Here is a 14,658-nt window from a genome sequence, read left to right on the forward strand (position 1 = left end):
AGTGAATTTAAGGGCTCTGGGGCAAGAATTTTGTGAAATCTGTTCTTTGCAAACCAAGAAAAGGATGGTGGCCTGACGCAGTTTAGCAAGCTCCCCAAATTCTTCTAAGAATTATTAAGATCTACGATGGATGATATATGGTTTTACAAGCCTTCTTTGAATAATGGGTTGAATAATGCGCCTTTGATCCAAGTGGGAATAGCCAAGACAGAAGAAGAAACAGTGGTCTTGAAATAGTTTCAGTGGCTGAGAGATTCCAAATGGAGTCGAGAAGTCACTCTGGTGGACATTCTTATGCACTATATAGATAACACCTCTTAGGCTTTAATGTATTGGAATAGCTAGAAGTAAATACCTGAAACTACCAAACTCCAACCCAGCAGTCGGGACTCCTGAAGACAATTATATAATAATGTAGATTATAAGGGGTGACAGTGTGATTGTGAAGACCTTGTGGATCACACCCCCTTTATCTAGTGTATGGATGAGTAGAAAAATGGGGATAAAAACTAAAGGACAAATGGGGTGGGATGGGGGGATGATTTGGGTGTTCTTTTTTCACTTTTATTTTTTATTCTTGTTCTGGTTCTTTCTGATGTAGGGAAAATGTTCAGAGATAGATTGTGGTGATGAACGCATAACTATGTTATCATACTGTGGACAGTGGATTGTATACCATGGATGATTGTATGGTGTGTGAATGTATTTCAATAAAACTGAATTTAATAAAAAAATAATAATAAAAAAATAAAAAAAAGAAAAAGAAAAAGAAACAGTGGTCTTGGCAGGGATCTGATAATATAGCCTGAGGTGAGCATTAAAGAAACTATTTACAATGATGTCATTTAAAGAAACCAGTAGAGAGAGTTTTTCCAGGGGGGTTAAGGGAAAGAATGAAAAAGTCATTCCTAGAACCCAGGGGGTCATAGGAGAGGGCTTTCCGTAGACTTTGGTGTAGGACATGGCCAACCCATGGGGAGCTGGCTGGGAGGGAGCCAGGCAATAAATACCCAGCAGTGGTCGCCTCCCACCCTCCCGTCTTCCACCGCTGGCTGAGGTCAGGGAAGCCTGTCAGTGTGGACCACAAAGCTCATCTTCTCTGAGCACAAAGCAGGATGGAGGAAAATAGAGAGTGAGTCTGGAAGGGCAAGAAAACATCCAGCACAGCCCCTCATGGAAGACAAAAACCAGGATGGGGAGTGCCTGCTAGAGGAAAGTACCTGCAGCCTGACTGTGTGGGTGTGTGCAGCACCTGTACCCCTAGAGAGAGGTCTGTTCTGCAGCTAGAGGGGTCTTGCCTCTGGTCAGGAAGGGGGAGAAGCACAGTCAAGTCCACAAGGAACGGCTTTGGAGTCAGACAACCCAGACTCTACCATTATTGGGAAGAGGCGGCTGTGTGTCCTTGGGAGAATTACTTAACCTCTCTGAGCCTCAGTTTAATGCATATCTTGCTGGGTTGTTGCAAGGTTTTCCAGCTCCATATCCAGGGTCTCTTGGTACTGTTACTGAGTCCTGAAGGAAACAAATACAGACTAATCAAGAGACACAGCCCTGGAATGGAAGGAGTTCTCTGCCAGAAAGAGTCCAGGGGCCTCAGTTGCACAGAGTACAGAAATGGAGAGGTATATTTTGAAACGGCCTAAGAATAAATCATTAAACTTTCAATGCGTTGATCATCAAGGAAAATGCACAACAGTTCACCTTGCCCCATGCCTGACACTTCCACCATTCTTGATCTCACCCCAGCCCTCAACTTACTCCGCCCCTGGCCTCCCTCCAGTCTTGAGTATCATCCTCTAAGGGATGGGACCAGAAGGCAGGGGTTTGAGTGAAGACGTCTGTTAAGCTCATTATTAGGTCATTTTAAAAGCTGAAGTTTCAATGGCTTGTTTCCAGGATCACTGTACAAGTGTGAATGTGAAAATAACCATGGTATCAAAATATTCATATCAAAAGGGCATGTCAAATTGCCATGAACACAAGGAACTTAATCTTTCTGGGTTTCCTCCTCTGCAAATGGAGATGACAATATTTTATGTTTCTGGCAGATAATATTCATTAAGCGCCTGACACGTAGTAGGTGCCAAATGGATGCTAACTATCATTTTGTCTTGGCTCTACCATAAGCCAACCAAGGAACCCTCAGCAAATGGCTTAACTTCTCTAAGTGTGTTTCTTTGCCTTAAAAGGACCAGATAGCATGACCAGCTGAGAGACATGGTTCTCCAGCAGGTTTGTCCAAAGGAGTTTTGACCTAACTGGCTGAAGATATGGATCCTGGGACCCCGAGAAGGACTCTGTCCCATCCGCAGCCATTGCCCCAAACCTGATTCCCAAGGATCACCAAAATGGGTCCGATATTAAACCTCTTCATATTTGTTCACCAAAAAAGAAAAAAAAAACAGTGGATTTGTCTCATGGCAGATCCGTTCTCCCTTCTGTTAACTTTTTTTTTCCGGACGGAGGGGTTGGTAGGCTGGAATTAGTCAACTATATATTGGAAGCCAGGGAAATCGCCCACATCACACCAAGAAGCTTCAGTGCCAGTCATTTTCTGTCCAGTTTATCTTTAATTCATATTAAAAACCCAAAGGGAATGATTTGTGGGGTGGAGGCAGGGTGATTTTTAATGCGTTCTTTTCTGCTCTTGACAGCTAGGTCACATCTCAATACCCTCCTGCCCCTGTGCCCACCCTCTCCCTTTCCTTTTCAATTTAAAATGTCACTGTCTGCTGTTCAGCCTGATGGAAGTTATGGCGAGGCAGGGAGAGTTAATGACTGCAGATTGCTTCAAATTGAAACCTCATGTATGTCGGGAGCCACCTTGACAGCTGAGTGCTTCCCCTAGGATAGCCTAAGTAATTAAGTTTAATATTTAAACCAGGCATAAGGTCAGATGGAACCTCTCCAGGAAGCTCTTTCTGGAAACCTGAAGAGGCACAAAGCCATATGCATGTCCTTTTAAGAAGTGGAGTAGAAATGCACATGAAGAAAGGGAGCCCAGTCTCAGCGAGGCCTCACCTTCCTCTCCTCTGACACCCGAACAAATCCATTCGTTCATTCATTCATCCATCCATCCATCCATCCATCCATCCATCAACCAACACGTACTGAACTCCTGTGTGTGAGGCCAGGTACAACCGATGCAGAATTGAACACAAAGACACCCTCCTGCCCAGGGACAGGGCAAGAGAGACTTGTGAACAGCCCCTCCACCCTACCACCCCAGGGGAAGCAACAGAGGAAGATATAAGTTAGAGCAGTGACACAGACAAGACCAGGATTTACTCACTGAAGAGCAGGGAGGAATCCAAGAAGACTTCCCGGAGGAGGTAACCCCTAGGGGAGAAATGTCCTCTAAGCAGAGCATGTGCAAGGCACAGAGGCTAGAAATTATGAGTCCTGCAGTTTGGCCCTGCCCTCCAAAGACATTGCACCCAGTCATGCTGCCCTCTTAGGGGTGCCCTCCCTCAGGAGAGGTGGCCCCCCTTCCTCGGCCCGCTTTTTCCACAGCCACAGCCAGACCCCAAGTCAATTACAGGCTTTTAACTTTCCCTGCATGCTGCCTTGCAGCCTCTCTGTACTCAGCAAGGGCAGGGACATCTTTTCTCATTTCCACAAGGAAGACAGTCCAGAATAGCTCAAAGAATCTCAGCTCTGGAAACGGACACGCTGGGGTTTGAATCTCAGCTCACCACTGCGTGTCAGTGCATGTTGTGCAACTTCTAAGACTTCAGATCCTCACTCCAAAACTAGGGATAAAAATGATGCCTACTTGAAAGTGGTGGAAAATATTAACGAGATGGTTTATGGGGATGTTCCCTTCCTCCTCCCTGAGTATAGAGCTAGGCACACAGCAGAAAAAGTATTTGGCGAATAACAAGCACATGCAAGCAATTGCAATTGGTGCACCCTCCCTCTTGGACCCGTCTCCACAAAAGCAGAAGCTATAATAAGCATCTTATAAACACCGACATAAACTTTTTTTTTAATTTATTGCTTACATCTATAAGGAACGCAGACTTATTTTACTGGGGAACTTGAGAAATTCATGGTTCTGGAATTTTCTATGTTACAAAGTGCCTTTCTAGTTTTGTTCTATTCCTTTCTTTCAACTCAGCTTCTGGGTTTGAGTGAAAAAACACAAAGATGGTTTATCCTTCAGGCTGCACTTACAACAGATCTTTGAAGAAATGACAGTAACTGTTTTGTCTCAAATGTGCTCAGTGGTGTTTCAAAGTCAGGCTGCTGGGTGGGCAGGCTGCAGACCTACCATTCTCCAGTCTTGTTACAGTTATAAAGCTCCCTGGCCATATAATGGCAGAAGTTTAAATTCTGACACAAGGAAAATGACTTCCAGCAAGTGAATCCTTCACCCTTGCAAATGGCCAAGTAAACAGAGCTCATGGAATGAGGATCTCCTCTTTTATATGCCGGATATGCTTGAGAATAAATTCTACCCAAGGCCACGTACTGCTAATAGTTCTTGATTTTGCCCTGGTTAAATTCAAGGGGTTTATGAATATTTATGAAAGTGCTATTTACTATGCAACTGGAGGGTGTGAACTGTGCTCATACTGATGAGGACTATTGTGAGAGGCAGTCTTCCTTCCATTTTTTACCGACTCCATGCCTCGCAATCTGTGGGGGAATCTCAGGGAATGTGATTGTGAGAGTTGCCTCCCGGCTCTGAAGATTCCTTCTTGAAGAGCTCGGAGCAAACCTGGAAATGTGTGAGGGTTGCCATCTAGTGGCTGTGATGTGAAGTGCTGCACAGTCTCAGAAAAGCCATCAAACAGCATTAACCTACCCAAGTCTAAGAATTGGACAAAAGACCCCAATAGCTCCTCTGGTGTCTCCAAGGCTTCTAAAGACATTTATTCCCCATTCGACTACAGGGAGTTGATGGGATTTCAGGAAGTATGGGATGAGAAAGCAGCATATCGGGGCCCCCTGGAGCCCTTACAGTACACCTCTCATTATGCATTCTGGTTGGCTTCTTGCAACATCTAAGCCCAGGACTGGCTGGTGGGGAAAGGCAGCGCAATCGCATTTGGAGCCTTGCATTTGCCTCCTCCCTCTATCTTAATATCCAACAACAATATCCAACAGCAATATCCTAGCCCAGGCCCTCATTTTCCGGACAAGCACACATAGTTGTCTTTGTTTCCTAGCTGTTCTCTCTTTCCCTGTTCAATCCATGCCAGATTAATATTTCTAGAATATCATTCTAATTACTTCAATCTGTTGATTAAAACCTGTGCTTTCCCTACCAAATAGAAAAAGAATGTCTTAGCCAAAACATTCAAAATCCTCCTTGATCTCTTTCCACATCTCCTTCCATCACTTTCTGATACTTTGCTCAGGTACGTCAACCACATTAACTCTTGCAGATATCCAAACCTACTCCTCCCCTCTTCTATGATTATGGTACCTGCCCCCCTCATCTTGCAAAAAAAAAAAAGTTTTCCTCTATTTGTGCTTGGCAAAACGTAATTTCTCAATTTGCTGACTTCTTATAGCTTGTTGCCTTTGCCTGTCTGATGAAACCTTTCATTTTCCATCCTGGTACTGTAATTGATTATAACTCTGATGTCTCAACTTGCACAGGAGTCAGTAAGCTGTCTGAGTGGGGGCCATCTCTGAATGTTCCAATGCTTTATAGGCTGATACATGATTGAATAAGTGATGCACTGTAAGATACGATTGAATAAATGATGCCCTTTCTTCAGTGTCTGCGGCATGGGCAAACCATCTCACCACTTCATCTAATGCATGCTCTCCTTTGCTCTCCCTGCTCCAGCCACCCCAGTCTTCTTTAAATTCCTCCTACTTGATAGGCACCTTCTGCCCCAGTGCCTTTGCACATGAAGTTCCTTCCACCCAAATGCTCATCCCTGCCCAAACTCCCAGACAGCTTCTCCTCACAGAGGTTTCAGCTCAATCATCACTTTGCAGATTAAGCCTTCACTGGCCTAAGTAGGTCAGATTCCTATTGTGCAATCTCTCCTGTCACCACTTACCTCTTGTTACCACTCACCAGAAGTGCCCCTTTGCATCTGTGGGAAGATAATTCAGTTAATGTCTGTGTTCCTTACAAGACTATATGCTCCATGAAGACAGGGACAGCAGGGAAAGCACCTGCTTTAGGCCACTATTATATTATTCTCACATGGTTGATGCTCAAATAAATATTCATTGAGGAAACCAGTGAAGAGTTGTGTGTATCTATGTGTGGAAACATTCTACCAGAACTTAGCAGACAAGCCTAAAGCAGGCAATATTTATGACCTCTACCCCTTCTGAACTACTCCATGCTAGGCATTAAGCCAAGTTCTCATTTAATCCTGGGAACAATGCTATGAGGCAACAACCATCCTTGTTTGACAGATAAGGAAACAGAGACTCAGATAAGTAACTCTACCCAAGTTGCTAAATAACAAAACTATGAATCGAAACCATCCACTCCAGAGCTCCTATTAAACACCATCCCAGAACTACAAAAGAAAGCCAAGTGTATGGAATATACCTGAGAAACATAAAAGGCTGACCAAATGGGGCTAGTTTCGGAAACCATACTGCTTCCTAAACTGTTGATTTCTCCAGACATCATGTCCCTTTGCCCACGGGAAGTTCCGTTACCTAGCAGCACACAGCTGGTGCTCAATATAGATTTGCTAAATGGATTTAAACTTGAAACAAGGTTTGTCACATCTAAAGAAGATAAAACGCATTTAGCCGGAGTGAAATTTCTGCTCTGGAGAGAGAGAATAAAGGAGTAGGAAACGGAAAAAGAAGGACACAGGGTACCAAGACATACGGAGCATTTACTGTGTGCTGGGGCCATTCTAGATGCTTGTGTGTGTTTTCTCACACCTACAATAACTCCATGACATCATTACAATATCCCTGCCTTGCACATGAGAAATGTGATGCTCAGGAGAGGTTGTAAACTCAGGGCCGGGTGATTCCACAGTCTATGCCGTAGCTAACCTCCATACAGGTGGGTGGTAAACCTGGTGACAAGAGGTTCCGGCTACAGGTCCAGAGCCTCCTGTAAAGCTTCCAGAACGGCCGTCCGGTGCTGCTCAGAAACCCATTTCCCTGACTTGCCTGGAAGAGGACGGCTTTATGTGAATCTCTGGTTTTTCACCATTTCTATTTCTGTCGGTTTTATTTTCCCAATGTCAGTTATTTTGACCCAGGACCTCCTTAGAGTTCTTTACCTGGAAATCCTTGAGAGAGAAGAAAAAAAAAAAAAAAAAAAAAAATTTTGCTGAAATAGAAGAGCCACCAGGCCCCTGATTTCTTCCAAAACATGTCAGCTCTTCTAATTTACCTACTGCAGCGAATGTCCAATACCCCAGACCCCGCCAAGGTGATAAACACCCAAAGTAAAGGCCAACAGAAACAGTAACAAATAGCATTTTTCCATGGAAGTGACTAAGAATAATGGTCAGAGGAAACCAAAACAATGGCACTGAGTCCCGTAATAATGCTGAACTACAGAGTTTGTGAAATGTAGAACAATGAGGAACTCGGCCTCATTGACTGAAACTCCAGATCGAATGTAAGGCTACATCCGCTACACCACAATGAGATGGAACCACCTTCCCAGTACTGTCTGTTGGACCATTAATTAGTTAACTGCTATGAGATTTCTCCTCCTAGATAGCATTTCTGTACCCGTCAGCTCAGTGACCAAGTGCAGCAAGCAGGGCAAGTCTAATTATTACCACACTTTGCAGGTAAGGATCTGGAGGCAGGGAGGGTAATGGTCTCTCAAGGCTCACAGCTAACGCCAGGCAGAGCCAGGTTGGAAACCCCCTATTTACCTCCTGTGCTCCCTCCACCCCACTTGCTCCCTCCACCCCACTTGCTCCCTCCTAATAACACACTCACCTGGAGGAATCCACCTTCCTAAGACTTTCCACACCTGGGTTCCTTTCATCTGAATGAGGACCATCAAGGCATTACTCGGGAGAAAGCCAGTGTGTTCCCCGACAAGACGGCCTTGGCAGGCCAGTCCGGATGGCACCTTTGTGTGCTGGATCTGTCCTAAAAAAGAGCCACAAACCTGGTGGCTTTAAGGACAGAAATGTCTTGTCTCACAGGTCCAGGGGCCAACAGTCCGACATCAAGCTGTCAGCAGGGTTGGTTCCTTCTTAAGGGCTCAGCGGGAGAATCTGGTTTGTGTCTCTCTCCTCGATTCTGCTCGTGCCCGGCACTCCTTGGCTTGCGGCAGCAGCCCTCCAGTCACCGCCTTGTCTTCACGTGGTGTTCTCCTCTCCGTGCACCTCTGTCTGGGTCCAATTCCACCCTTCTTACAAGGACAGCACTCATATTGGACCAGGGCCACCCCTAATCCAGGATGGCCTCATCTTACCTAATCACATCTTGAGAAACCTATTTCCAAATAAGGTCCCATTCTTAGGGACTGGGGTTAGGACTTGGACATGTGCCCACAGTGGCCAGTTACTGCGTTCCTCATGTCTGTGATGGAAAATCCATCGTCACTCCCTAAGAGCGCTGAGCTGGAAGAGCCAGTGTCAGTGCTGTGAAAGTGCTTAGAGCAGTGCGTGGCATATTGAAAACGGCCTGCCAGCGTTTGCTAAATGGACACGGATACATCTAAGTGCCCTGGGCTGCCAGCTATTTCTCCTTTAGGACTTCGTCTCCACTGGTAGGATAAATAATAATAGCAATAATGACAATCACTTACCATATTGGACTGAATAAAATGTATATTATTACCCCCATTAGTTTCACCTGCATCTTTTTTTGCTTTTTTTATAGGGCTTCTAGAAAATTAAAAATTTCACATATGACTAATATTTCTAGCAGACAGTAATGCTATAGATTATTGTTTCAAGATTCGTCTACTTTATCCCTCATGTACTGATCTCAGAGACAATCAAATAGGATGAAAATGTTTGCCTTGCAGTTATTTTCATGGTACGAGCGGATACAACACAAGATGTCCAAACACTGAGTTCTATAGTTTGAGTTCTAGAGTTGTAGCTCTGTCATTCCATAGCAAGGAGAATACGCCATACTGAAAACCCAGAACAACTTGGTGCTCTTTTATCATGTATATACTTGAGTAGTTACATCATTATACAGCAATATAACTAAAACAAAAATTTCATGAACTAATACAGTACTTCCCCTTACTGCTGAAACTTTCTATTCCATTCTATTCTATTTTTCTAGTGTTGGCTGCAAACCACTAAACTAATTTTACAACCAACTAATGCGTTGCAACCTACAGTTTATAAAAGTATAGTGCCTGCAACTGAGATACACATTCTGGCTACACAAAGGTGAAGGGATTTTTGGTAAATAAGAGGACAAACCTAGCAGAAATGCATGGGCTAGCGGAGGCCTTTCTCCAGGGCAATTTCTGTGGCTCGCCCCTTTGGCCAAATGGAGGGGAGCTCATCAGACTAAATTCTTGCACCTCTCTAGGCAGGTGGCTCTCATGTCATCCATTGCCCCTTCTTATAAGGAAGAGCAAGTGCTTCTTTTGGGACCTGCTCTTCCTACCACCCCCTCCCCACCCCCCAGCTCAGCTGTAGGTTTCACATAGAAGTTGCCTTTTTTTTAGGCTTTGGTTGTTGTGTCAGTGGTGAGAGCCTCAACCGAGAAAGACCAATCAGATCTTGTTCCTGGGATTTGTGAACCTAAAACTAGAACAGAGAGAAGTCAGTCTTTTCTGATGATAAGAGACTCCCAAGATGTCAACCTGGAATCTGTCCATGGTCAGTCCTCTGCCATGTGCAGAAAGCTGCTGTATCATGGGAGAGAGTGAAGCCAAGAGAAGCAGAGATGAGAGCTAGAGAGAGGTCTGTGGGGGGCAAGACTTTGCAAGGCTTTCTTCACAGGTGTCACATAGGGCCCTGTGCTTGGTTTAATGTGCTGTAGTCACTGTTTTGAAATTCTTAATGATTTTCAAACAGGGCCCAGTATTTTCATTTTGTCCTGGTCCCTGCAAATTATGTAGCCAGTCTGGAGTCCTTGGTTCCAAGTGTTCCTGGAATGCAACTGGATCTTTACCCTTCCTAAGACTGGGTCATTCAGCAATTCTTTCAATAATGTGAGAGTCTTCCAACAAATTGCCTCTTTTGCTAAATTTCTTCAAGGTGAATTCTGTTAGTTCTAGGCAAGAATCTGTACCACATTGTCTTAGTTTCCCAGCTGCTAAAACAAATACCATACAATGAGTCGACTTAACACAGCAGGAATTTATTGGCTCATGGTTTCAAAGGCTGGAAGGCTTGCTCCCCCCCAGGGTTGGTATCCTCTGGCTGTCCAGCCATCTCTGTGGTTCCTTGGCTTTTCTGACACATGATAAATGCACATGGTGACATCTTCTCCTTTCTTTTCTGGGTTCTGTTGACTTCCAGCTTCTAGTTGTTCTCTGTGGCTTGTGTTCTATGTCTGAAGTTCATTCTGCTTTTAAAGGACTCCAATAATCCAGAATAAAGCCTAAACTGATTCAGTTGGCCACATCTTCACTGAAGTAGCATCTTCAAGAGTCCAAACTTTGATGCACAGTTCCATCCACCACATAAACCATGGTTGAAGACAGAAGGTGGGGCCAATAGTGCAATTCCAGAGAACCCAAGCCACCCGAATGCCTAGAGGGCAGCAGGCTGCCTCTGCAGCATCTGACTTCCCAGAACTCACCCCCAGGGTGCAACAAATCCAGTTGAAGCAAAGGGGGAAAAGTGAGTGATTAGACTCTAGAACAGCCTTTGTGCTGCAGCAAAGACAGACCAGAGTGCTGGTGGCAATGGGAGACAGGCACAGATTTCAGGCATCTTGCAATTCATTATAAGGTGATACCTTAAATTCAAATTCTTTGCAAATTCAAAGGGTTTACACCCAAACTATACCCTGTTCATTTCTCTGAGTAACTGGGAAACAAACAGATGAGTAAGGGAAAACATGTTTCCTGTTTAATAGCACATTCTGGTTGGGGAAAGGTGTTTCTTTTGTGTTATATCCATGATCAGCTTTGGCGAAAAACAAATCAGTGCATTCTCATTTGCATAGAGAGGAAAATAGAAATGGCCATACGTAATACGTAATGTGTGATTATAATGGCTACTGTTAGACCTCTTTCGACCCAACCAAAGTACAGAGAATCTGCCAACATTTTTAAAAGTGAGGAAGCGTGTGCCTCCTTCAGTTTAATTTAGTGGCGGGGGGTTCCCCCAAGTCCCTTTGAATTGTATTGCTCTTAAACCAGATTTACTCTCTACACTTTGGAGTAATTGACGTGCTCCCAAAGGAAGAAGGAATCTGAGAGGGTGTGTGAGGTTAATCTTCAACAAAAAAGAGCAAACCCAGTTGAAGCAAAGTGGAGGAAAAGGGAGATCGCCTAGGGCCACTGTCACTCTCAACAACTGCAGAGACGTCTGTGGGCACAGAGCAGCTGCTCCCCAGTGTTCCTGCAGAGCTGCCAGCAGGCACCCGTCCAACAGACACAGATCCATGGATCGAGCATGAAGTGACAGATGCGCAGTAACAGGGCGACCGACGGAGGCTGTGTTCTCAGGACCTGCGTCCTCAGGAAAGATGACGATGCTCTGCAGTGTGTGTATTCTTCAGGATTACATGAGTGCCTGGGGCGATCTAAGTAAGGAATCCTGTGATATCTGGGCCGCCTCCTCTAAAGCTCCTAAACCCCATGTCTGGGTAAAGGCCTGTGTTCCCTGTACCAGAAGGAGGTCCTTCCTGGCGTCCCCTCAGACAATCATTGGGGAATACATATATACTAGCAAAGCTTTGATGCATCATCTGATTTAATCTGAAAGCTTGGCCTTTAAAGTCAGCATAAGGAGCCCTTGATTGCAATTCATTCAGTCATGCAACAATATTTATTAAGCAAGTTCTGTAGGCAGGCATGGGGCTGGGGGTGGTGCAGTGAATAAGACAGAGGCAGCCCCTGTCCCCTTGGGGTTTACTTGCTAAGGAAAAGAAAAGAGAGAAGTGAGGAGGTAAAATAATTGCAAGAGCAAAAGAGATTATAATGGAAAGCTACAAGGCTTTCCTGCCCTCTCCCAATCCTAGGGGATAGGTGCCTTGTAGCTTTCTATTATAATCCCTTTTCTCTGCCCCCTCCTCTCCAAGGCACCTAACCCCTCTCCCCCTCTTCCCCCCAGCCTTGCCCTCTCCCTGCCCCTCTGCCCCGTCTCCCTCCTCCTCTCTCCCGTCTCCTACCCCCTCCACCAGTTCCCGCCCGCCTGCCCTCTCCCCCCACCCACCTCCCCGCCTCGCGCCCCGCCGCCCCTCCTGCCTCCCCGCCGCCTGCGCGTCCCGTCCACGATGGGAAACGAGGCCAGTTACCCCACGGAGATGTGCTCCCACTTCGACCAAGAGGAAATCAGAAGGCTGGGGAGGAGGTTCAGGAAGCTGGACCTGGACCACTCGGGCTCGCTGAGCGTGGAGGAGTTCCTGTCGCTGCCCGGGCTGCAGCAGAACCCGCTGGTGCGGAGGGTCGTCGACGTCTTCGACACGGACGGGAACGGGGAGGTGGACTTCAGGGAGTTCATCGTGGGCGCCTCCCAGTTCAGCGTCAAGGGAGACGAGGAGCAGAAGCTGAGGTTTGCCTTCAGGATCTACGACATGGATAAAGACGGCTACATTTCCAACGGGGAGCTCTTCCAGGTGCTGAAGATGATGGTGGGCGGCAACCTCAAGGACGGGCCCTTGCAGCAGCTCGTCGACAAGACCATCATCATCCTGGACAGGGATGGCGACGGGAAGATATCCTTCGAGGAGTTCTGTGCCGTGGTGGGAAACCTGGAGATGCACAAGAAGTTGGTGGTAATGGTGTGATCTTTTTTTTTTTCCTAAGAGCACCACCGACAACCACATTCGCTTTCTTCTCTCTCTCTCTTTCAAGATCTGCTCAAGATGTCCAGCAACTACCCTCTCTCTGATTTACTTGGAAGTATTTCCCTTTGTGACTGACTCAGTGTTAAGGAATCCTTCGTCTCTCCACGACTGAGGGCCACACGTCAGTGTGGGAGAGGGCCCGGTGGAAGGAGCATGGTGGGAAAACAAAAGGAAATGACTTTCCTAGATGTCTTTTTCTTTGTTTTCATTCAGAGACCAAACCATAAAGAGTCAAGGACGTTAAAGTTTCAAAAACATGAAAATACACATCTTTGCTTTCATTTCTCAGTTTTATATATGGGAGAAAATTGTACAATTTAAGTCGGGTGCTGGGTTGTGGTGTTTAGATGTCTCTTGACAGATCGATAAAGTATTAACTTCCTGTTGTTTGCCTACGACACAATCATGTGTAAGTTTATTTATGCCTATTGCCGTATTTCCAGGGGCAAATATATTTTCTATTTGTTGAGCACTTTTTAATCACCTTTCTCCAGGCAGTAGTAACCCATCTTTCCCTTTCCCAGCCCTGTCTCCACAATGCATCCGGAAAGCCTTGCCCACTTCAGGGGTCTCAGCTCCTCCCGTCTCATTGCACCAGCTCCTGAGTGGGAACTGGCTTCCGAGTGCTTGTAAGAGATGCTAAAGCCGGACCAAGTGTCCAACCCAAGTGTCCCACCCAAGTGTCAGCCTCAACAGTCGTGGGTTGTCAGGGTTGGCTGCCTTAATACCAGTACTGAATTCAGTTAAGACGGTTTCCATCCCCCCAAGCAGGAAAGGAAGCTTCCAGGAAAGCCCTCTTATCTCCAACACCAAATCTCACCCCAGGAAGGAGGGAGTGGGAGACATTGAGAGTCAGTCTTCCCACAGGGACAGGTTGCAAAGACTCAGGCTGCAATGGGTACTCCCCAGGAGGCCAAAGTGCTCAGAGATGCAGAGACAAGCAAGCCTGTCTCTACCCGCAGGTGAATGCTGTCTGCACTACCCAAGCTAATTGTGCAAATCATATCTGGGGCTAGCAGGAAAGCCTAGAGATCGCTCATCCCAGGAAGCTTTTTCCCTAATACAACGTACAGCCCAGAGTTCCTCACTCCCTCGGAGACCTGAACCCAGCCGTGTGCCAGGCCTGTCAAACTGGGTGAGAGCCAAAATGGGTGCCTGTCTCCCCAATTCTGTGTTCAGTAATGTCATGCTCATAGCTTGAAACCAGCCATGTGTGGGAGTATTATTCCATCACAGAAAACAGCAAAACCTACAGTTCAGGGTCCTTTTTGGTTTTGTTTGGGGAGAACCAGTTTTCCAGTAAGTGCACCCCAAGAATACCAGCTTTCTGAGGCCCCATGTTCTGTCACTTCTCAGGGCATAAGCTGGCCTCAGGAGAGATGAGCCAGGACTGGCCCCAGCGTCTGTCCCTTCACACGAACCCCCTTTCTCACATTGGACCAAACCCCCGGGCGCCCCCAGGCAATGCTTAAAGCTCTGAAAACACTGGGACAATGAACCCTACCTGCCCTGCACTTACTTACATCAAGGGAAACCACTCAGGTGACTTTTCACAGGACAAGAAAGATCTGTTTCATGGAGATTTATTATCCTCATGCTTTGAAGAAGCTGTCTGCTAGTCTTGATTTTTAAAAAAGAAAAAAGGAAAAACAAAGGCACAAATTTCTTCCCTGACAGGGTGGCCCTGTAGCAAGGCACCCTGTCACTTTTTATACAGTGATTACTTAGGAACCATAAAGAATAGGAATCCCT

General features: G+C 46.0%; 2 protein-coding genes across 2 annotated transcripts in view; both read left to right on the plus strand.

Moving 5' to 3' along the window:
- GRIN3A (glutamate ionotropic receptor NMDA type subunit 3A) overlaps nt 1-14,658 on the plus strand; it is a 173,624-nt gene that overhangs the window by 136,328 nt on the left and 22,638 nt on the right. The window lies entirely within an intron of this gene.
- Nucleotides 12,334-12,846, plus strand: PPP3R2 (protein phosphatase 3 regulatory subunit B, beta). The gene has a single exon (XM_037798456.1). The coding sequence runs from the start codon at nt 12,334-12,336 to the stop codon at nt 12,844-12,846; it is 513 nt and encodes a 170-aa protein (XP_037654384.1).

The sequence above is a fragment of the Choloepus didactylus genome, chromosome 10 (assembly GCF_015220235.1).
Source record: "Choloepus didactylus isolate mChoDid1 chromosome 10, mChoDid1.pri, whole genome shotgun sequence".
Lineage (NCBI taxonomy): Eukaryota > Metazoa > Chordata > Mammalia > Pilosa > Megalonychidae > Choloepus > Choloepus didactylus.